Genomic DNA, 19,294 nt, shown 5'->3' on the forward strand with positions numbered 1-19,294 from the left:
TACTCTGAAGCATTGCAAATGTGACACGTGATCTGATAATCAATATGGCTGTTGTAGTCTAAAAATAATGTGCTGAAGGGATGTTTCAGAGGTTAAGAACACTGGCTGCTCTTTCAGAGGACCCAGGTTCAGTGTCAGCACCCACATGGCAATTCCCATGCAGCGCCAAGGGATCCACTTGACCTCCCTGGGCAGTAAGCATCAGGTATGTAAGTGGTACATAGATATACACGCAGACAAAATACCCATATACATTAATAATAATAATATAATAATAATAAACATTAGATGGAAAATTCCATGTGCCCTCAAATCATGAGTGTTAAACTGCGTACTCCACTTGAAATGTGAATCTTCTCTTTGTCTAACCAGTTAGTGACTTACCAGCCACATTGATTATCAGATCAAGTGCCATGCTTGCAATACATCCAAGTAAGGCTTATTTCACTTAATAGTGGCCCCAAACAACACAAGTAATGATATGCAAGAAAATAAAGCATGCAAGGGCAGATTAATTCTGCTATCACGTGACAGTGTTTCAGAGTATATGGGGAAAGCACAAATAAGTAGGCTTTGGTAGTAATGCAAGATTTTAAGCATTCAGGGTCCTGATAGGCCTCAGACAATAACTATTTAATTAATCTACGGTAGAAGAGCAGAACTAAGGCTGTCAACAAGTGAGCATCTGCTGAGTAAAGCATCCATTTTGAAATGTAAAAGACCCTCTAGTTAAATGTCTATTTCATGATTAGGTAGCTCAGTGCCGTTTACATTAGTTGTAATAAGCTTTTGATTTGGTTATTTTCAGATACACCTGTTGTGTTTAGGGACATTTTCATAAAGTCCTTGAGCAAAACCCCTCTTATAAATAAAGTACACCATTTTTTATTTCATTTACACTTTTACCAAGTCTCATAACTTGGTTATTTTTTGTATTCTAACTTCTCCATCCACTGCCTTTCTTTTAGAAAAAAATGTGCATGTCTTCAGTTGACAGCAAAGAATGCCAAAGAGTGTCCCTTGTCACCTAATGGAAAGTATAGTGGCTATAACTATAAAAGACTGCAGAGACCCATACCTACTGGGTAAGGAACCGTAAGGACTTGTTACAGTGTGTTTGTATCTATGAAGGATGCTGCTTTTTATGTCATGTGCCTATGTGTGCACACGTGGAAGCCAGAGGTCAAAGCCAGGTGTCTTCCTCACTCATTGTCTGCTGTATTTGTTTTTCCAGATAAGGCTGCTCACTGAGCCTGGAGCTTTCCACTTTGACGAGACTAGCTGGTCCCCAGGACCCGCCTATCTCTGCTACCCTACCCCAAGCCAGGGTTACACATGTGCTCCACCATGACCAGCTTTTATATGCATTCTAGGCATCTGAACTCAGGTCCTTATGCTTACAAAACAAGCATTTTACCCTGATCTACCCCTGAGAGTACTTTTTTATTTTGGCCTCCAGTCTTACAGGTTTTGTTTATACTTGTTTCTGATACTGAAAATCTAGATTATTAAGAAATAATAACATGAGAGCATCATATATTCTTAAAAATGGAAGTCAGTGACCACACATACATCAGCATATACTCAAACACTCACTCATCTGCTTCAAGTCTGCCTCTTCAGGATATGAGTGACTCTGAGTAGGCCTTTTTCCATTAAAACATATGCCTTCAGCAGTTGGGAGGCAGAAGCTAAGCGATACTGAGTTCAAGACCAGCCCGAGCTACATAGGGAAGCTGCTTCAAAAACTAACGAAGGAGCTGAGGAGCTAACCCAGTTGGAAACAGGATGAGGACCTGAATTCTATACCAGCACCTACATAAAAAACTATCCATGCCTGTTAGCCCAGTGCTGTTAAAGGCTGACGATAAGGATTTGTGAGGCTTGCTGGCTCTGGCTTGGCTTCAGGTTCACTGAAGGGATCTTGTCTTAAGGGAGTAAAGCAGAGACTGGTAGAGCAGACACCTGACACCCTCTGGCTTCTGTGATTGTGTGGGTACATGCAACACATGCACAAGTATGATTACACACACACACACACATATACACACACACTCATAATATAAAAAAATATACTTATTAAAAGAAAAAGTAAGTGATGGAAGCTAACTTGACAGTTGATAATTTTCAACCTATCAAGATTAATCCTAAGAACTAGAAATAGAAGCGTTTATTCTAGACATTCCTTTACAAGTTTCAAAAGCTAACGTTTCGTGTGTCCTGAGCAACATGTAACATCACATAAACACTGAGCTGTGGATGCTGATGAAACAGCCCTGTAGGTTAAGCTCTGTCATATAAGCTTCTCATTTGAGGTTGGAAAGATGGCTGAGCAGTCAAGACTGCTTGCTGTTCTTCTAGAGGGCTCAGATTCAAATCCCAGCACCCACATGTGTTTATGGTCAGCTGTAACTCTGGTCCCAGGGATCCAGTGTCCTCCAGTGGTTTCTGTGAGCACCAGGCACGTGCATGGTGCAATTGTGCACACAGGCTGAAATAAATAAAAACAAACTCCGTTTTATTTTTTTTTAACCTACACAATTATTTATTAGCATCATCCAGGACTCATGTTCAGTATTCCTTCTAAAATTACATAACTGAACACAAATGTGAAGAATACAAGATATAACAGCACTCCATAACAAAAGCACATAAAAAACACTGGCATTTTAAGAGAAAACGATAGTCTCAAAAAAAACACATAATTGTCAAATTATGCCCTAAACATCACAGGTTAAACATGATTAATGAGTGAGTTTGGGTTTTATAAAGAAAAACTGAATGGACTGGATGACTGGTACTATCCTTGTATTTGATTTATAGATGACAAATCACAATACAGGAAAATATACCCTTATTTTAATCTTAAATATGTTATAATTTTAAGAAAAGCTGGCTCAATTAATTGAAAATACTTTAAACAGTGAAGTTTCCTGATCAATCTATATGTAGATGGACGAGCAAAAGCATTATAGCCAGCGTCCTCATCACGGCCTTCACCTAGACTAACGGCAACAGGAAGTTTAGTCTGGCAGTCTTATATTTTAAGCTCATGCTTTTGGGGATACATCATTGTCAGGTCTTCTTTTGTAGGGGAACTGCACAATATAGCTGCCATTGCACAGTAACAGTAGTTAAAGGAGCCCTTGTGTAAGGATTAGAGCATTTCAAATTAGTCCTTCAAGGACAGATGTTCCGATTCTTTATTCTAATAATCTCCTGGTGTGACGGAACTGATCACCCTCTGCTTTGCCAAGTGGACTGTCTAGGATCCTTTATCTAGCTGATGATGATTCTGGAGGTTCATCTGTGGAGGAAAATGCTACCTACCCCATCATAGTATGCAGGTGTGGAGGCAAAAACTCTTTTCAGCTAACTATATGAAAAGATAAACATTACAATAATCCATGTGACCCAAAATAGGCAAAAGCGAAAGACTAGCTTCCCCTTAAGAAGAAAAAATTTCAGATCTATGAAAAGGACAACAATACTAATAAAAAAAAAATGTATTTACTTAAATGCATTCAGAATGTCAACAAAACAGCTGCAATATTTTTTTGCAGTTACAGAGTGGTATTCAGGTAACAGAACGACAGTTGTCTTTCTATAGGCTACATCACAGACAACTGAAGATGGAAACAAACAAACAAACAAAAACCTACTGTCTCCATATGTAACTAATTTGTGCTGTGATCCAACAAGAAGCTGCTGTAAATTTCTGTGCCCATTTACAACCCCTAGACTGTACCAGGCAAGTTTAGTGGCCATTGAAAATACCACCAGGACAGGGCTATCTAAAGGCACATTCTATAGTGTGTTAACTGTACAAAACAAAACAAAAAAAAAACAAATCTTACACAGCCTTATATTTCAATTTTTTTCTTTAAAAGAAGTGAGCTGTATACAGGGAGTTTAAATGCTTTATAGAAAAAAACAAAAAACAACTGCACTTGAACCAACTTATTCATCATCTTCCCTTTCCTACTCTTTCCTCATCCTCTTCATCTTCCACTTCCTTCTTTTTCTTGCTCTTTTTGGCCTTGACCATCCTGTTTTCCACAGTGTCAGGGTTTCCTTTAGCTCTGTAAGCAGCAATGTCCTTTTTGTGCTTCTTCAGCGTGGCAGCTTTTTACTCATAGGGTTGCTTGTGGTCCGCAGCAATGTCGTTCCACATCTCACCTAGTTTCTTTGCAGCATCACCAATGGATAAGCCATGGTGCTCTTCCTTGATTTGCGGTGATATTCAGAACAGAACAAGAAGGCTGAAGGAGGCTTCTTGGATGCCCTGGGGTTCTTGAACTTTCTTTTTGGTCTCTCCTTTTGGGGGGGATGTAGGTTTGCATTTCTTTTTTATAACGAGCCTTGTCAGCCTCTGCCATGTCTTCAAATTTCCCCTTTTCTTTAGCAGATATGGTCTTCCACCTCTCTGAGCACTTCTTGGAGAACTCTGAGAAGCTGACAGAACACCCGTGGCTTCTTGTGCTCCTCCTGGCACAAAGAATGCACGTGAAGATGTTTTGCCTCTTGGCTTCTTAGGATTTTCTTTGCCATGTTTAGTTCATCTCTGGCTGGGAGGCACAGAGTCGCCCAGTGCCCTTCTGGCTCATGCTTGCCCCAGTGCTTGTCTCTATGGAGCTCAGTATGCTGCAATGGCTGTGAGAGCAGGAGCCAGACCTAAACTCCATTTTAAAAACAGAAACTGTAGCTAGTAAACTCAGGCAATCTAACCTTAAGCTTTCACACTTACTTCCCTCAGTTTCATTATTAGTTAAGTGAAGTAGCAACATTCACTTATTTTGCTTTTTGAGCTATCTAATTTATATCGTCGTATGTGTGTTGTTGCCAGCATTTATGAATGCAACCTGTTGTGCAAGTGTAACCGACAGTTGTGTCAAAACCGAGTCATCCAACATGGTCCTCAGGTGAGGCTACAGGTGTTCAAAAGTGAGAAGAAGGGCTGGGGAGTCCGCTGCCTGGATGACATTGACAGAGGGACATTTGTGTGCATTTATTCAGGTAAAGCGAAGATTTGTCTAATTCCTAGTAGGATCTGTATAATCTAAATATACACTGTCCTAGTCAGAGCTATTGGCATCTTTTAGTCAGGTATAGAAACAACAGTATGTAGGGGGAGCGCCAAAGGAGACAAGACTGAATCTTGGTTCCCGAAGACCTCAGATGCCATAGGTACCAAGTATATCAGAAAGGAAAAGCTGTTTCACCAGGGCTACAGATGCTCTGGAGTAAGGGGAGAAAATATCTTAAAATAACTAAATAAATGAGCACTTACTGACGTAAAAATAATCAGAAACCCTTTTTTGATGTAATGACCACTTACTGAAGTAAAAACAATCACTCAAAAACCCCTTCTTGATGTTTCGTACTGTTGCTAGAATTTCACAAGTTAATATTTATACTGGTTATTCAAACAGTAACTTTAAGCCTCTCACTCAGTTTCAGGGCCTCCAGAGTAGTTAGTTGGTCACACACCGTTTGCATACTCACACACTTCCCAGCCTGCCTAGGTGTCTGTCTTCTGTTTGCAGACTAACACAGTGAGGCTGCTTCTGCACCGTGAGTGGTGTCCAGGAAGCGTTATTGGTGTGCAGAGCTAGAACATGGGCCCGAGGCTGACCTAGAAATATGAGTGGGAATAGCCAACCACAAATTCTAACCTGATGTGGGTAATTTGACTCTTGAAAGAAAATGCATTAATGAGACAAAGATTTTAATATTAAACTGAGTTTGAGCATAATAGTAGGTAGATGTCACAAATTTTAAAGAGTTTAAAATTTCAAATTTAAAAAAAAAAATTAAACACCTTTACTTTCCATTGTCTGCAGTGCTTTTTGTTTTTGTTTTACCTTTAAACTTACCAAATTTAAAATACCAAAATTGACTGGTGTTTCTTTCAGCTAATATTAAAATGTTAGACAGTAAGTCTCCCATTGACCTTTTTTTACCGTCTTGGAATGGTTTTCTTGGATGAGTTACCTGTGTTCTAGAATTTCTAGGGTGGGCTTATCTTTTCTAGAAATAAGGCGCACTTAGCACAGAGCCTTTATTTACAGAGAGGACAAATGCCTACTTGTTGGCAGTTTTCTGTTTTGATCACTATCTGTCTTATTTCAGGAAGGTTACTGAGCAAAGCCACTCCCAAGAAAACTAATACTGATGAAAATGGAAGAGAACAGCAGAACATTGTGAAAAATACGTTTTCCAAAAAGAGGAGACTAGAAGTTGTACGTGTAGATTGTGAAACACATCCTGGAAGTTGTAAAACTGAAAAATGTCCTCCTGAGTCTAGCCATGATCTCAAAGCACCTGTTGTGTAAGTAAAAACGCAGGATGACATGGCATCCCCCGTTATGAATCAGGAGTGTTTGGGATTTTTCCCTCTCTGTCTCTCTTTCTCTCATCCCACCACCCCTTCCCTAAACATCACCTTGTTTCACAATAAGTTTAACACTTCTAGAAATCCAGCATTCCTTTTTTTTTTTTTTTTTTTTTTTGAAGTCCAGCATTCTTACCTTAAAATTCTAGCCAATATAATTTTCTTTTTGTATCACCATCCTATTTAGAAAGCTTTATTTGGTCCCTTAATTTTATAAAAACACATTTTAAAATTACTGGAATATAATGATTACTTTTCTTTCCTCCATTAAATAACATAGATGTTCCTTTTTAATATTTTAATTTTAATCTTATATTATGTGTATGGGCGTTTTGCCTGTACCACTTGAGTGCCTGGTGCCCTCAGGGGCCAGAAGTGTGCTTTAGTTCCCCAGGAACTGGAGTTACAGATACTGTGAGCAAACATGTGGGTGCTGGGAATTGAACCCATGTCCTCTGGAAAAGCAGCTAGTGCTTTTAACCACAGAGCCACATCGCCAGTCCCTACAATAATGGAAGTTTATGAAGTAAGGAGATTACTTATATTTAAAGTCTAATAAAATGAACTTTTGGTGATATATAGAATAATTTTTTTTTTCCTTTTTAGGGAAATGAACTATAGAAATAATGCAAGAACTCAGCATCACTCAGTCATTAGAAGCCCTAAATCCAAGAATACTGTTTTTCACTACAATGAGAAAAGCATGGTAAAAACTATAAAATGAAACAGAGCATAGTGGCTCACCTGCAATGTTAGTGCTTGGGAGGCCAATTCAGGAGGATCATGAATTTGAAGTCAACTTGGGCTACAAAGCAAGACACTATCTTGAAAAACAAAAAGAAAAGATGATGCCTTTCCAAGGACATGAACCATAATCTTTTTTTTTTTTTAGTAAATATTAAAATATTTATGCTACATAATATAATGTATGATTTACTTTATTGTTTTGAACATATAGGCTATTGAGGTCTGAGATACAGTCAAATTTATTATGTTTTTAGCCCAAATAATACCTTGACAATTGTTGTGGTTGTAGCTTACTAAAATGCCTGGAAATAGACAGTGTAAAGGGGACACATGTTGGCTGCACTCATGTCAAAGATCCTTATAGTACCAGCTTTGCGGCTTTTCAGAACAAACCTACTATATATGTCCTATAAAGAGTGAAAAAAGATGAAAGAGGCCCAACTGATAAGCTCTTTTTCATGACTTAGGAAATGCAGCTATCTTTCTTATTTTCTTTGAAGGGAAGTGTTTTCTCAGAGCCTTTCACCCCAAGAGATAAGAATGGATTTAAGCCAGCTCAAAAACCCTGGACCTCTAAAGCTGGGACAGCTCACGGTAGGCTTCATTTCACTATGGTTGCTCACCTCCCCTGCCTTGTCTCCTTTGTTTAATGCCTACAGCTCCTTTCCATAGACTTCATAACAAATTGATGGGTTTGTCATGTGCAAATTGGTAAACTGTGCTGTAAATCTGACCTGCCAAATGTTAATTATGGTTGGTGAAAGGATACTTTTTTATGTTTTTAAATAGTTGAAAAAATAAGACTGCATAATATTTCATGACTCAAAAATATATGAACTTACAAGGTGAGTGTCCATAAATAAAGTTTTAGTGGAGTATAAGCTACAGGCATTGATTTATGTGCTTCTACTTTTCCTCTACATCAGCATAATTGAATAGTCACAATGGAGATCATATAACTACCAAATTCTTGTTGATTAGTCCTGAATTTACAGGAGTTTAGAGACTTGTGGTCTAGTTTCAGCAGTGACCTAATGCATAGATGGAGGGACAGAGTGGAAGGCTATGACTACATGTCCACAGGTGTTATCTGTGGCTTTAAACGTGCTGTCTAAAGCAGACACACTTCAGATCTTTCTTTTGGGCTCTTAAAGATACATCACTCAATCAGTTCAGCCCACACCACTGTATAGGATCCTCAGTGTAATGCTAGTGAGGGTATGAATCTCCTCCACAGAGTACTGTCTTTCAGAGAACAGCCTCTGCATGGTAAATGTTACAGCTTGGGCAGACCTGGATGTGGGAACATTTGTATTTTGATGGATCCCTCAGTAGAGAGATATGGGTGACAGATGTCCTGTCTTGGAGAACAGGCCAGCCACTGCTGCCTCTTCCCCCATTTCATATCCTTAACCTGCAACCCCAACTCCTCACCTGGTGCTAAAGGATAGGTTGGTGGAGGTATGGCTGTGTCTTACTAGGACAGTTCTATCAAGAAAGAACATTTTTACGTAATCAGTATTATACCCTTTAATACACTTGAGCCATGGTAAGTGTGGTTACTTTGACTTTTTCACTATTTTCATCATTTCCTAAGTATATGTTGCAGACAGTTCAAATAACAATGCCAAAAAGCTAGAAGAAAGCTCCAGAAATCTTTAAGTACAAAATATCGTAGGATCAGTATCTACATGGTAATGATTAAACTGAGAGCCTTTATTTTAAGGAAATAAAATTTCTGTCTAAAAAGCTTTTTTATTAACAGTTACGTATATATATGATCTAGCATAGCAGTGTACAGTGTATAATGATCATTTACCACATGGATTTGTCATTGCTTTATGTCAGGGACATTTCAGATCTTCCTTATTGGCTATTTGGAAGTATGCCATTAATTATCGCCAACCATTGTTATCTTCCTGTGCTCTCTGGAACATTACAAGTTATACCTCCCATCCAACTACAACTGTGCACTCTTTAACAACCTCCTTCTGGACCCTCTTCCTCACAGCCTTTCCAGGTTCTAGTAACTACTGTTCTGCTCCTGGCTTTTTGAGATTAACTTTTTTTTTTAAAGAAAAAAAGAATACCTTCAAAGATGTTTGCCTCCCCCTCTCTTTAGAAAAATATTTACCTATTTATTTGAGGGAAAAGAATGTTGAGGTACACGTGTCATGGCATGCCAAAGTCAGAGGACAGCTCTTGGGCATCCGTCCTTTCCTTCCATCATATGGTGTCCAGTGACTAAACTCAGAATTTCAGGCTTGGCAGCAGGCACTTTTCCCCGATACACCACGTGACTATCCCAAGAGCAACTTTTTTAAACTTAGTTTTTATTTATTACAATTTATTCCCTTTGTGTCCCTCCTGTAGCCCTCTCCCTCATTCCCTCCCAAACCCACGCTCCCTCCCTCATCTCCTCCCATGCCCCTCCCCCAGTCCACTGATAGGGGAGGTCCTCCTCTCCTTCCATCTGACCCTAGCCTATCAGGTCTCATCAGGATGGCCAAGATTCACTTTTTAACTGAAGTATTTTTGTGGGGTGTGGCACTGAATTATGTGGGCATGAGTGGTTTTTTTTTTTTCTTTTAAGTACATGAACTTAGTTATTCCTTCTGACATGTATTCATACTTTGTATGTTCATAAAAGATTAATTCCATGGATTATGGATACAAAAAGTGACCAAGCAGTTTATCATCTTTATTAGTTTGTAAAAGTAAAGTTTTTGACTGGTCATTTAGTAAAAGCACCAAACATAAATGAGTACAAATCCTGTGAAATGCAGTTGTTTTTGCTGGAATTTGGAGGGGGGAAAAACCCTCTTAACAGTTTTCTTAGGACCATGACATATTAATGATGTAAAGGCTTAGCCACTCTCTTTGTTACATATGTCTAGAATATACTTAAATATAGATTCCAGAGTCGATGGAAAGAAAGCCACTTTTTAAATTTAATATTTAATCCATTAATGAGAAAGCAACATATAGATTCATTAAAAGGTGTAATGCCACCAAAAGACAACAGGCTTTAGTAGCCAGGCACATCTCTGTGTTTCCGCAGTTCTCTGTATGAGTCAGGTAAATTTTTTCAGTCCTCCAGATGTAATGTTTCCATTTATAAAATTCAAGTAATACTGCCTGCTTTTAACATGTGATAAGGGTTAGTGCTAATTAAAGCAGCTATGATTGACTTAACCTTAGCACTGTCACTCAGCCACGTATATGTCCTGACACTTCCTTTCTCACAATTTCTACTAGAGGATTCAAGTTCAAACCAAACTGAAGACCAACAGCTGATTGAATCAGACATGGTAAATATAACTACAGGTAGAGAAGACACTTCCTCCAGGTGTAAGCACATAGCCACACTGAATAGTGAGGACACTAAAAAGGTGCTCAAAGTCCCAGTAAAAAAGTCCCAAGACAAAGAGTCTGCAGCCTCTCAAAGCCCACGTGTCTTAAGTGATAAAGAGTTGCCAAGTGAAACGACAAAGGTTCTATCAACTTCCCTGGTGGAGCTTGGTAAGGAGAGTCTGTTTCTGTTGGATGCTTCAGAAGATGGAAACGTGGGCCGCTTCCTTAATGTGAGTATCAGGGTGGAGAGTCCTATTTCCTTTTTTAATTTTAACTTTATTTTTATTAATTACAGTTTATTCACTTTGCATCCCAGCTGTAGCCCCCTCCCCCACTCCTTCCTAATCTCACCCTTCTTCCCTCTTCTCCTATGCCCATCCCCCAGTCCAATGATAGGAGAGGTTGTCCTCCCCTTCCATCTGACCCTAGTCTATCAGGTCTCATCAGGACTGGCTTCTTTGTCTTCTTCTGTGGACTGGTAAGGCTGCTCCCCCCTCAGGTGGAGGTGATCAAAGAACCAGCCCATGAGTTCACTTCAGAGACAACCCCTGTTCGTATTATTAGGGAACCCTCTTGGACACTGAGCTGCCATGAGTTACTTCTGTGCAGGGGTTCTAGGTTATCTCCATGCATGGTCCTTGTTTGGAGTATCAGTCTCAGACCCGATTCCTCTTTCTAAGCACTCTTCCTTAAAATTTATTAGGAAGATAGGATTAATGGATTCTAAACATGGAAGAGGCTACCTGAGTCAGTCCTCCGTTTGTGTATCTGTGCATGCTGTTTCTTGTTGTTTAATTTCTATTGCTAATGTGGGAATGACTGAGGTCTCTTGAAGATCATAGTAATTAATATAAATTGCTTGGAAGTACTTACCATTTGGTAAACATTTGCTCTAGAAAACTTAAGAAATGGCTGGGCATGGTGGCTCATGCCTATAATCCCAGCACTTCTTAGGCTGAAGCAGGAGGATTTCCTGGGTTTTAGACCAGCCTGGGCTACCACAAAACAAAATAAAACTCCCCATAATACCAAAGAACAATAGATACATCAAGTTTTCAGGGCTATGAAGATGACTCAGTAAAGTGTTTGCCAGGTGAGCACTAGGACCTGAGTTTGGATCTCAGCCTCCACATAAAAAGCTGGTGTGGCAATGTGCAAGCCTGTAATCCCAGCACTCCTGGGGCAGAGGCAGAAGACTTGCTAGGTCCAGTTTCAGTGAGAGATGCTCTCTTAAGGGATTATAGTGAAGCATGATAGAGCTGCACATTCAACATCCTCCTCTGGCTTCCTCATGTACATACACAGACATGTGCACCTGTGCACACACATGTACACAGTACCATACAGTAAGTCATATATAGACACACACAACAGGTATAATGGCACACACTTGTAATACCAGTACTGGGGACTAGACAGGAAAATGCTGGGGCTCCAAGTTCAATGAGACCTTGTATCAAAAGATAAGGTTATAAAAATTATTGTTTGTGAAAAAGAAGGTGAAGAACAATCAAGACATCTTGACATTTGACTTCTAGTTCCACATATATGCATGCATACCTTCACATGCACATGTGTGCAAAAAACATACTACGTTTTCAAATTCAGTTGTACAAATTACCAAAAGAAGTGAATAAGAAGTAAATATCATTGAAAGTAAATGATGGACATATACAAGAATATTGTAGAGGCTTTATCTTTATGGGTCTTTTGATGGTAATAAACATCAGTACTGGGAAAGCAGTGGGCAGCTAAGAAGTACAGGTATTGGGGTTACCATCATGTTACAAGCCCTGGACAAAGGTTGCATGGATGTATTGAGAGAAATGACTAGGTTTATGCATGGCTCCTTTTCAGAGGTGCTAGTTTGGATTAGGATATAAGAATTATATTGCATATACCCTTGTGTTAAACTCTGTCAACACTTTTGCTTGTTTTCGGGAACTTCTCTGCTCGTTTGTTTGTTTGTTTATTACTGGTTTTTTGAGACAGTTTCTTTTCTGTGTAGCCCTGGCTGTCCTGGAACTTATAATGCAGCCACTTTTCCTGACCCCCACTCTATGGCTCTTGTTTTTTCTACTTTTTTTTTTCTTTCTTTCTTTTTTTTTAGCTCTGCGAATGCCAGTGAATTCATATGTGCTCCTTGTTTTTTTTTTTAGCTTATTTACTTTGTGAGTGTGTGTGAGTGCATGGGTGGCAGCCTACTTGCACATATGTGCTTGTGTGCTTGGGAACCAGAGGTCAATCGTGGGTGTTGTTCCCTTGGTACCATTCACCTTGGTTTTTTAAACAAGTCTATTCCTCTTGCCCTGGATCTCACTAATGAGGCCAGCAAGCCCCAGGGATCCTCCTGTCCCTACCTCTCCCATCCTGATAACACAAAGCTCAGTCTACATGCTTGCACAGCAAGTACATTACTGACTGAGCTATCTTATATCCACCATATTCACTTTTGAGCTAATAGCACTGTACTGAAGTTCATTCTGTATCAGGACACAGGAGCCCCTGGTCCTTTCCTTTTACATTTAGTTATTTTTGTATGTGGAGTGGGGATACACATATGCCACATGCATGTGTGGAGGCTAGGGAACAACTTGGAGACTTGGTTCTCCTTTTTCACCTTGTGAGTTCCATCTCCCCTTTTTACCATGTAGTTCCAGGACTCAAACTCAGGTCGTCAGGCTTTTTGGCAAATGCCTTTACCCACTGAGCCATCTCACTGTTCCTGATTCTTCTTGTTAGCATGTTCTCCCATTATGCTGCCTTGAATTCCATTGTGTTGATTTTAGCTAGTTCCCAGTTGGCAGGTATTAAGATTATTTCCAAATGTTTCCTGTTTAAAACCAACTGGATGTCTACATGCAGAAAAATGAAAATAGATCCATATTTATCACCCTGCACAAAACTAAAGTCCAAGTGGATCAAGGACCTCAACATAAAACCAGATACTCTAAATCAGTTGGAAAAAAAAGTGGGGAACAGCCTAGAACTCATTGGCACAGGAGACAACTTCCTGAACAGAACACCAACAGCACAGGCTCTAAGAGCAACAATCAATAAATGGGACCTCATGAAACTGAAAAGCTTCTGTAAAGCAAAAGACACTGTCATCAAAACAAATAGACAGCCTACAGATTGGGAAAGAATCTTCACCAACCCTTTATCTGACAGAGGGCTAATATCCAGTATATATAGAGAACTAAAGAAGCAGAAAAGCAACAAACCAAGTAATCTACTTAAAAAATGGAGAACAGAGCTAAACAGAGAATTCTCGAAAGAGGAACATCGAATGGCAGAGAAACACTTAAAGAAATGCTCAACCTCATTAGCCATTAGGGAAATGCAAATCAAAACGACCCTGAGATTTCACCTTACACCCATCAGAATGGCCAAGATGAAAAACTCAAGTGATAGCACATGCTGGAGAGGTTGTGGAGAAAAGGGAACCCTCCTCCATTGCTGGTGGGAATGTAAACTGGTTCAACCACTTTGGAAGTCAATCTGGCGCTTTCTCAGACAACTAGGAGTAGTGCTACCTCAAGACCCAGCTATACCACTCCTAGGTATATACCCAAAATTTGCTCAAGTACACAACAAGGACATTTGTTCAACCATGTTTGTAGCAGCTTTATTTGTAATAGCTAGAACTTGAAAACAACCCAGATGTCCATCAACGGAGGAATGGATACAGAAATTGTGGTATTTTTACACAATGGAATACTACTCAGCAATCAAAAAGGAGGAAATCATGAAATTCGCAGGCAAGTGGTGGGATCTAGAAAAGATCATTCTGAGTGAAGTATCCCAGAAGAAGAAAGACAAACTTGGTATATACTCGCTTATATAGACCTACAAGATATGATAAACATAATGAAATCTACACACCTAAAGAAGATAATCAAGAAAGTGGACACAGGCGAAGGTGATTAATCCTCATTTAGAAAGACAAATGGGATGTGCATTGAACTTATGACAGGAGTCTACCACAAAAGGCATCTGAAAGACTCTACCTAGCAGTGTTTCAAAGCAGACACTAAGACTCATAACCAAACCCTTGGCAGAGTGCAGGGAATCATATGAAAGAAGGGAAGTTAGTATGATATGGAAAGGATAGGAGTTCTACAAGGACCAAATATATCCGGGCACAGGGTCTTTTCTGAGACTGACACTCAACCAAGGACCATCTATGGATATAACCTAGAACAACTGCTCCGATGTGGCCCGTGGTAGCTCAGTAACCAAGTAGTTTTCCAAAGTAAGGGGAACACGGACTATTTCTAACAGGATCTCAAGGGCAGGCTGTTTGACACCCCCCACCCCCAGGGGAGGAGCAGTCCTGTTAGGCTACAGAGGAGGACTTTGCAGCCAGCCCTGAAGATACCTGATAAAACAGGGTCAGATGAAAGGGGAGGAGGTCCTCCCCTATCAGTGGACTTGGAAAGGGACAGGGAGGAGACCAGGGAGGGAGTATGGGGTTGGGGAGGGAATGAGGGAGCAGGATACAGCTGGGACACAGAGTTAACAAAATGTAACTAAAAAGAAAAATAAAATTTAAAAAAAAACAATGTTTATTAGCAATCTTACACATATATATCTATTGCCATGGTTCTATACAAAACACTTTTAAATACAGTTTTGATGAGTCGAAAGTTAAGTGTATTTTTAATAATATTAAGTACTAACGAACAATACCTGTTTGGGGGGTTCTAATATGTGTTTCTATCACCAAGATGTGTGAGTGCCTTTACTGAATTAGTTCCTGCTGTTAAAAGCTGTGGTCCATTGTATATCACTTAAACTGAGAAAGACAAAAACAATGCGATGTGTAGGAAACAGTGTTATTCACATACTTTTCTAAATTTTATGCTGTGTCTAACCTCTTTGTTATTTTTTTTTTTTAACAGCATAGTTGTTGCCCAAATCTCTGGGTACAGAATGTTTTTGTAGAAACACATGACAGGAATTTTCCATTGGTGGCCTTCTTCACCAACAGGTTTGTGATTAATTTTGCTTTTAAAATTTAATGCTGCAGCCATTACTTTTAAAATAGTAAATATGAAAAGATGCAACATAACCCCAAACATCTGGTTTTCTAAACTGTTATCTAGTCAGTAAAAATTTAAACAGTTGGGATTTCTATTCTTATTTTCATTTAGGATTAATTTAAGGAGCTGAGGACATCAGATTACATAGTTCAGGGAAACATGAGGGACAGTGCTTATTCTTTTGTTTTGATTAACAGAGTTACCATTTTTATTGTGCATATTCATAAGCAGAATATAGTAAAAAATAACTTTTCAATGTGTATTTTTATAATTTGACTTATTCCTAAATATGAACATATTCTTTTATACTGGTTAATTGTATACGATGAATTGGAGAAAGCCTTCAGTAATTTTTTAATTTAATTTATATTTTTATTTATTACAATTTATTCACTTTGTATCCCTACTGCAGCCTCCTGCCTCATCTCCTCCCAGTCCTACCTACCGTCCATTCTTCTCCCCCTATGCCGTTTTCCTAGTCCCCTGATTGGGGAGAACCTCCTTCCCTACCTGATCCTAGCCTATCAGGTCTCATCAGGACTGGCTACATCATCTTCCTCTGTGGCCTGGCAAGGCTGCACCCCCAGAAGGAGGTGATCAAAGAGCCAGCCACTGAGTTCATGTCACAGACAGCCCCTATATCCCTTAGTAGGGAACCCACTTAGAAACTGAGCGGCCAATGACTCCCTTTGAACAGGGGGTCTAGGTCCTCTCTATGCATTGTCCTTGGTTGGAGTGTTGGTCTCTGCGAGACCCCCTGGACTCAGGTATTTTGGCTCTGTTGTTTTGCAGTTCCTGTCCCCTCCAGGTCTTTCTATCCCCCTCTTCTTCCATTTTGCAGAGAGTTTCATTTAATTTTTTTTTGGGGGGGGGGGTTGTGACACAGTTTTGCCATTTACTCTTTGCTGACCTCGTACTCAGTACATAGAGCCCAGAACTCTTTTGTTGTTGTTTATTGGGTTTGTTTTTGTTGTTTGGTTCATTGTTGTTGTTGTTTTTCAGGACAGATTTTTTTTGTGTGTAATCTTGGCTGTCCTTCAACTCAGATCCTCCTGCCTCTGCCTCCCAAATTCTGGGATTAAAGGTGTGCTCCTCTGCCACCACCACCACCACTGGGCTGGCCATGGATCCAGTCCTCCTCCCTTGGCCTCCCAAATGCTAGGATTACTAGTGTGGACCTCCATGATTGGCCAAATGATGTAGCTTTTTAACTTGCTTCTTTGTACCCTCCTGTCAGTCAAATAATCCACTCTATTTTTCTCAACCTCTTTCTTTCAGTTGCTTCTTCTTACCTGTGAGTCCCTCTGCACAGGCCCCAGTTACTTTTCTGATCAAATTGCTTTCTTTTTGTTTTGTTTTGTTTTGTTTTGTTTTGTTTTTGAGACTGATCTCACTGTGTAGCTCTGATTGGCCTATAACTCACAGAGATCCAACTACTTCTGCTCCCGAAGGGTTAGAATTGAAGGTCATCTAGACCTTTCTTTTTTTAAGATGTTTTTTTAATCTAATACAGATTTACTCTCAGTCTCATCTTTAGCAATGTTTAAAAACAAACAAACAAAAAAATTATTAGTTAGTATTAGTATTAGTTAGAAAATGTAAGAGAGCTGTACTTATGAAGAAACAGAAGGTATGGACATGTGTTAGGCGGCACTTTTTAAAGTGAAGTAGCTGTAGACTGGGACATTGGAACACCTAACCCACACAAAACGATGGCTTTGACCCCCAGCACAGCCAGAAAGAATGGATGAGTAATGCAAAGGGAAGGGTAGTCAGTGCTTTTTAGTCTGCATGTTAACGATCTCTATGGAAATGTATGCACTTAAGACGAATGGTAAGTGACTGGCTTTGGTTTAGGAAACTGGTCATCAAATACATATGGCCACTACACTTGATTTTCTAGGAAAGGACAAATGCCAACTATCATGAAAAGGGTCAATGTTATGAGATCCTGGTTTATCACATGAACACCATTGCCAGGTAGAATGGTCTGAGAAAACTAGTGGAACTAACCATGTACCTACAGAGGGAACACTTCTTGGATAGTTAGGTGCCGTGACATATAGACCCACAGTATTGTTTGCATACATCATGTTCACAGATGCCTCCATAGAAGGAAGGTGGACAGGTACTGAAGGACTTTAGGACACAGATCCCTCCATTCAGACAGCAAGTTTTATTTAGCTACTTACTGCAGGTTCCTCCTGGGTCAGTACAATAACTAGCTCACAGCCCAACGCAGCAATAAGTTCCATTTCAGAGGTATTGGAAATGGCCATAAGCAAAACCACACTGGATAAGAAATGTACTATCTTCCACAGTTCTTAAAAATATAGGAGAAAAAAATACAAGAAGATAAATACTAAGCAAAAAGATAGCAAAGTCATTGCCAAAACACCCAAAGAAAAACAATAATACCCTGAAGTAAAAATAGCAATTGAAAAAGAAAGCTATCCCACATAAGAAATAAGCCTATCCCCGTATCTTCGTTAAAGTTAGAATTATCCCATTTACTTGTATGCCACAGCCTCATGTGTGCAAAACACCATCCTCATGGATACTCCTTATATAGGATTTTGGGAGACTTGAAATAAAAGTCAGATGACTACTCTTTAAGCCATTTGATGATCTTATATGGTAGCCAATATGGAGAGATAATAGATCAACTTTGGGATGGTTAATTTTGTTAATATGAATATTTACATTCTAGGTTGATTCATGTGTAATTATTTAGGTTGATTTATGATTCTTCTTTATTTCTACTTCATAGGTATGTGAAAGCAAGAACAGAACTAACATGGGATTATGGTTATGAAGCTGGGACCATGCCTGAAAAAGAAATCCTCTGCCAATGTGGGTTTAATAAGTGTCGGAAAAAAATAATATGACTTCATATCTGATGTCTAGTCATGAAATGAACTGAACAATCTGGAACTACCTCAGTTGTCAGTGAAACTGTGGTTTTCCCTTGGTCAGGGTATTCATGTTTTATGTCTAATTTTGTGTAATTTAGGTCAGAAACAAAATAAGAACATGCATTAAGTATCATGTTATTTCTGTTATTTAGTTTTACATGAGTTAATATAAACAATATGTTCTATGTACATACCAGTGTATAATTTACTAACTTTTGTATTTTGTATGTTAAGACAAATTTACAATAAAATTTTTAGGTTTCCAAATTGTTTTGTGATTATTATTTTTAATTTATGTGCCAAAGGACCAAATTATACATTATTTTAATTACTTAATTTATTTACTTTACATCCCGCTCAGGGGCCCCTCCCTCCTCTCCTCCTGGTCTTACCCTCCTTCTCTCTTCCCCCATTCCTCCTCCCCTATTCCTTATAAAAGGGGAGGCCCCCTATCCACCCACCTCAGTTCATCAAGTCACATCAACACTAAGCTTATCTTCCCCCGAGCCCTGGCAAGACAGGCCTGCCACGGGGTTAGTGATCAAAAAGGAAGCCTAGTCCATGTCATAGACAGCCATGGCTCCCCTAAACTAGGAAACCAACATAAACCCTGAGCTGCCCACCATCTACACCTCTGTAGGGCCTATGTCTACTCTATGCATGGTCCTTAGTTGGATCTTCAGTCGCTACAATCCCCTCTGCGCCCTGGTTAGTTGGCTCTGTTGGTTTTCTTGTGGAGTTCTTGTCACCTCCAGATCCTTCTATCCTTCTCCCCCACTTTTCCTCAAGACCCCCTATGCTTTGCCCAGTGTTTGGCTGTGAGTCTTCACATTCTTTCA

At 39.5% G+C, this 19,294-nt stretch overlaps 1 protein-coding gene across 2 annotated transcripts in view; it reads left to right on the top strand.

Annotated features, from left to right (window-relative positions):
• Setdb2 (SET domain bifurcated histone lysine methyltransferase 2) overlaps nt 1-18,688 on the top strand; it is a 39,943-nt gene extending 21,255 nt beyond the window's left edge. Inside the window, exons 7-14 of one of the 2 annotated variants that reach the window (XM_055617203.1) lie at nt 969-1,085; nt 4,847-5,016; nt 6,133-6,331; nt 7,001-7,100; nt 7,642-7,735; nt 10,400-10,725; nt 15,400-15,488; nt 18,311-18,688. In XM_055617203.1, coding sequence (XP_055473178.1) covers nt 969-1,085; nt 4,847-5,016; nt 6,133-6,331; nt 7,001-7,100; nt 7,642-7,735; nt 10,400-10,725; nt 15,400-15,488; nt 18,311-18,428 — 1,213 coding nt within the window. In that variant the 3' untranslated portion in view covers nt 18,429-18,688. The remainder of the gene's footprint in view (nt 1-968; nt 1,086-4,846; nt 5,017-6,132; nt 6,332-7,000; nt 7,101-7,641; nt 7,736-10,399; nt 10,726-15,399; nt 15,489-18,310) is intronic. The other variant, XM_055617208.1, reaches the window with a different exon arrangement.
• Nucleotides 18,689-19,294: the final 606 nt, after the last annotated feature.

This window comes from Psammomys obesus, unplaced genomic scaffold (assembly GCF_907164565.1).
Source record: "Psammomys obesus unplaced genomic scaffold, mPsaObe1.curated_primary_1811, whole genome shotgun sequence".
Classification (NCBI taxonomy): Eukaryota; Metazoa; Chordata; class Mammalia; order Rodentia; family Muridae; genus Psammomys; species Psammomys obesus.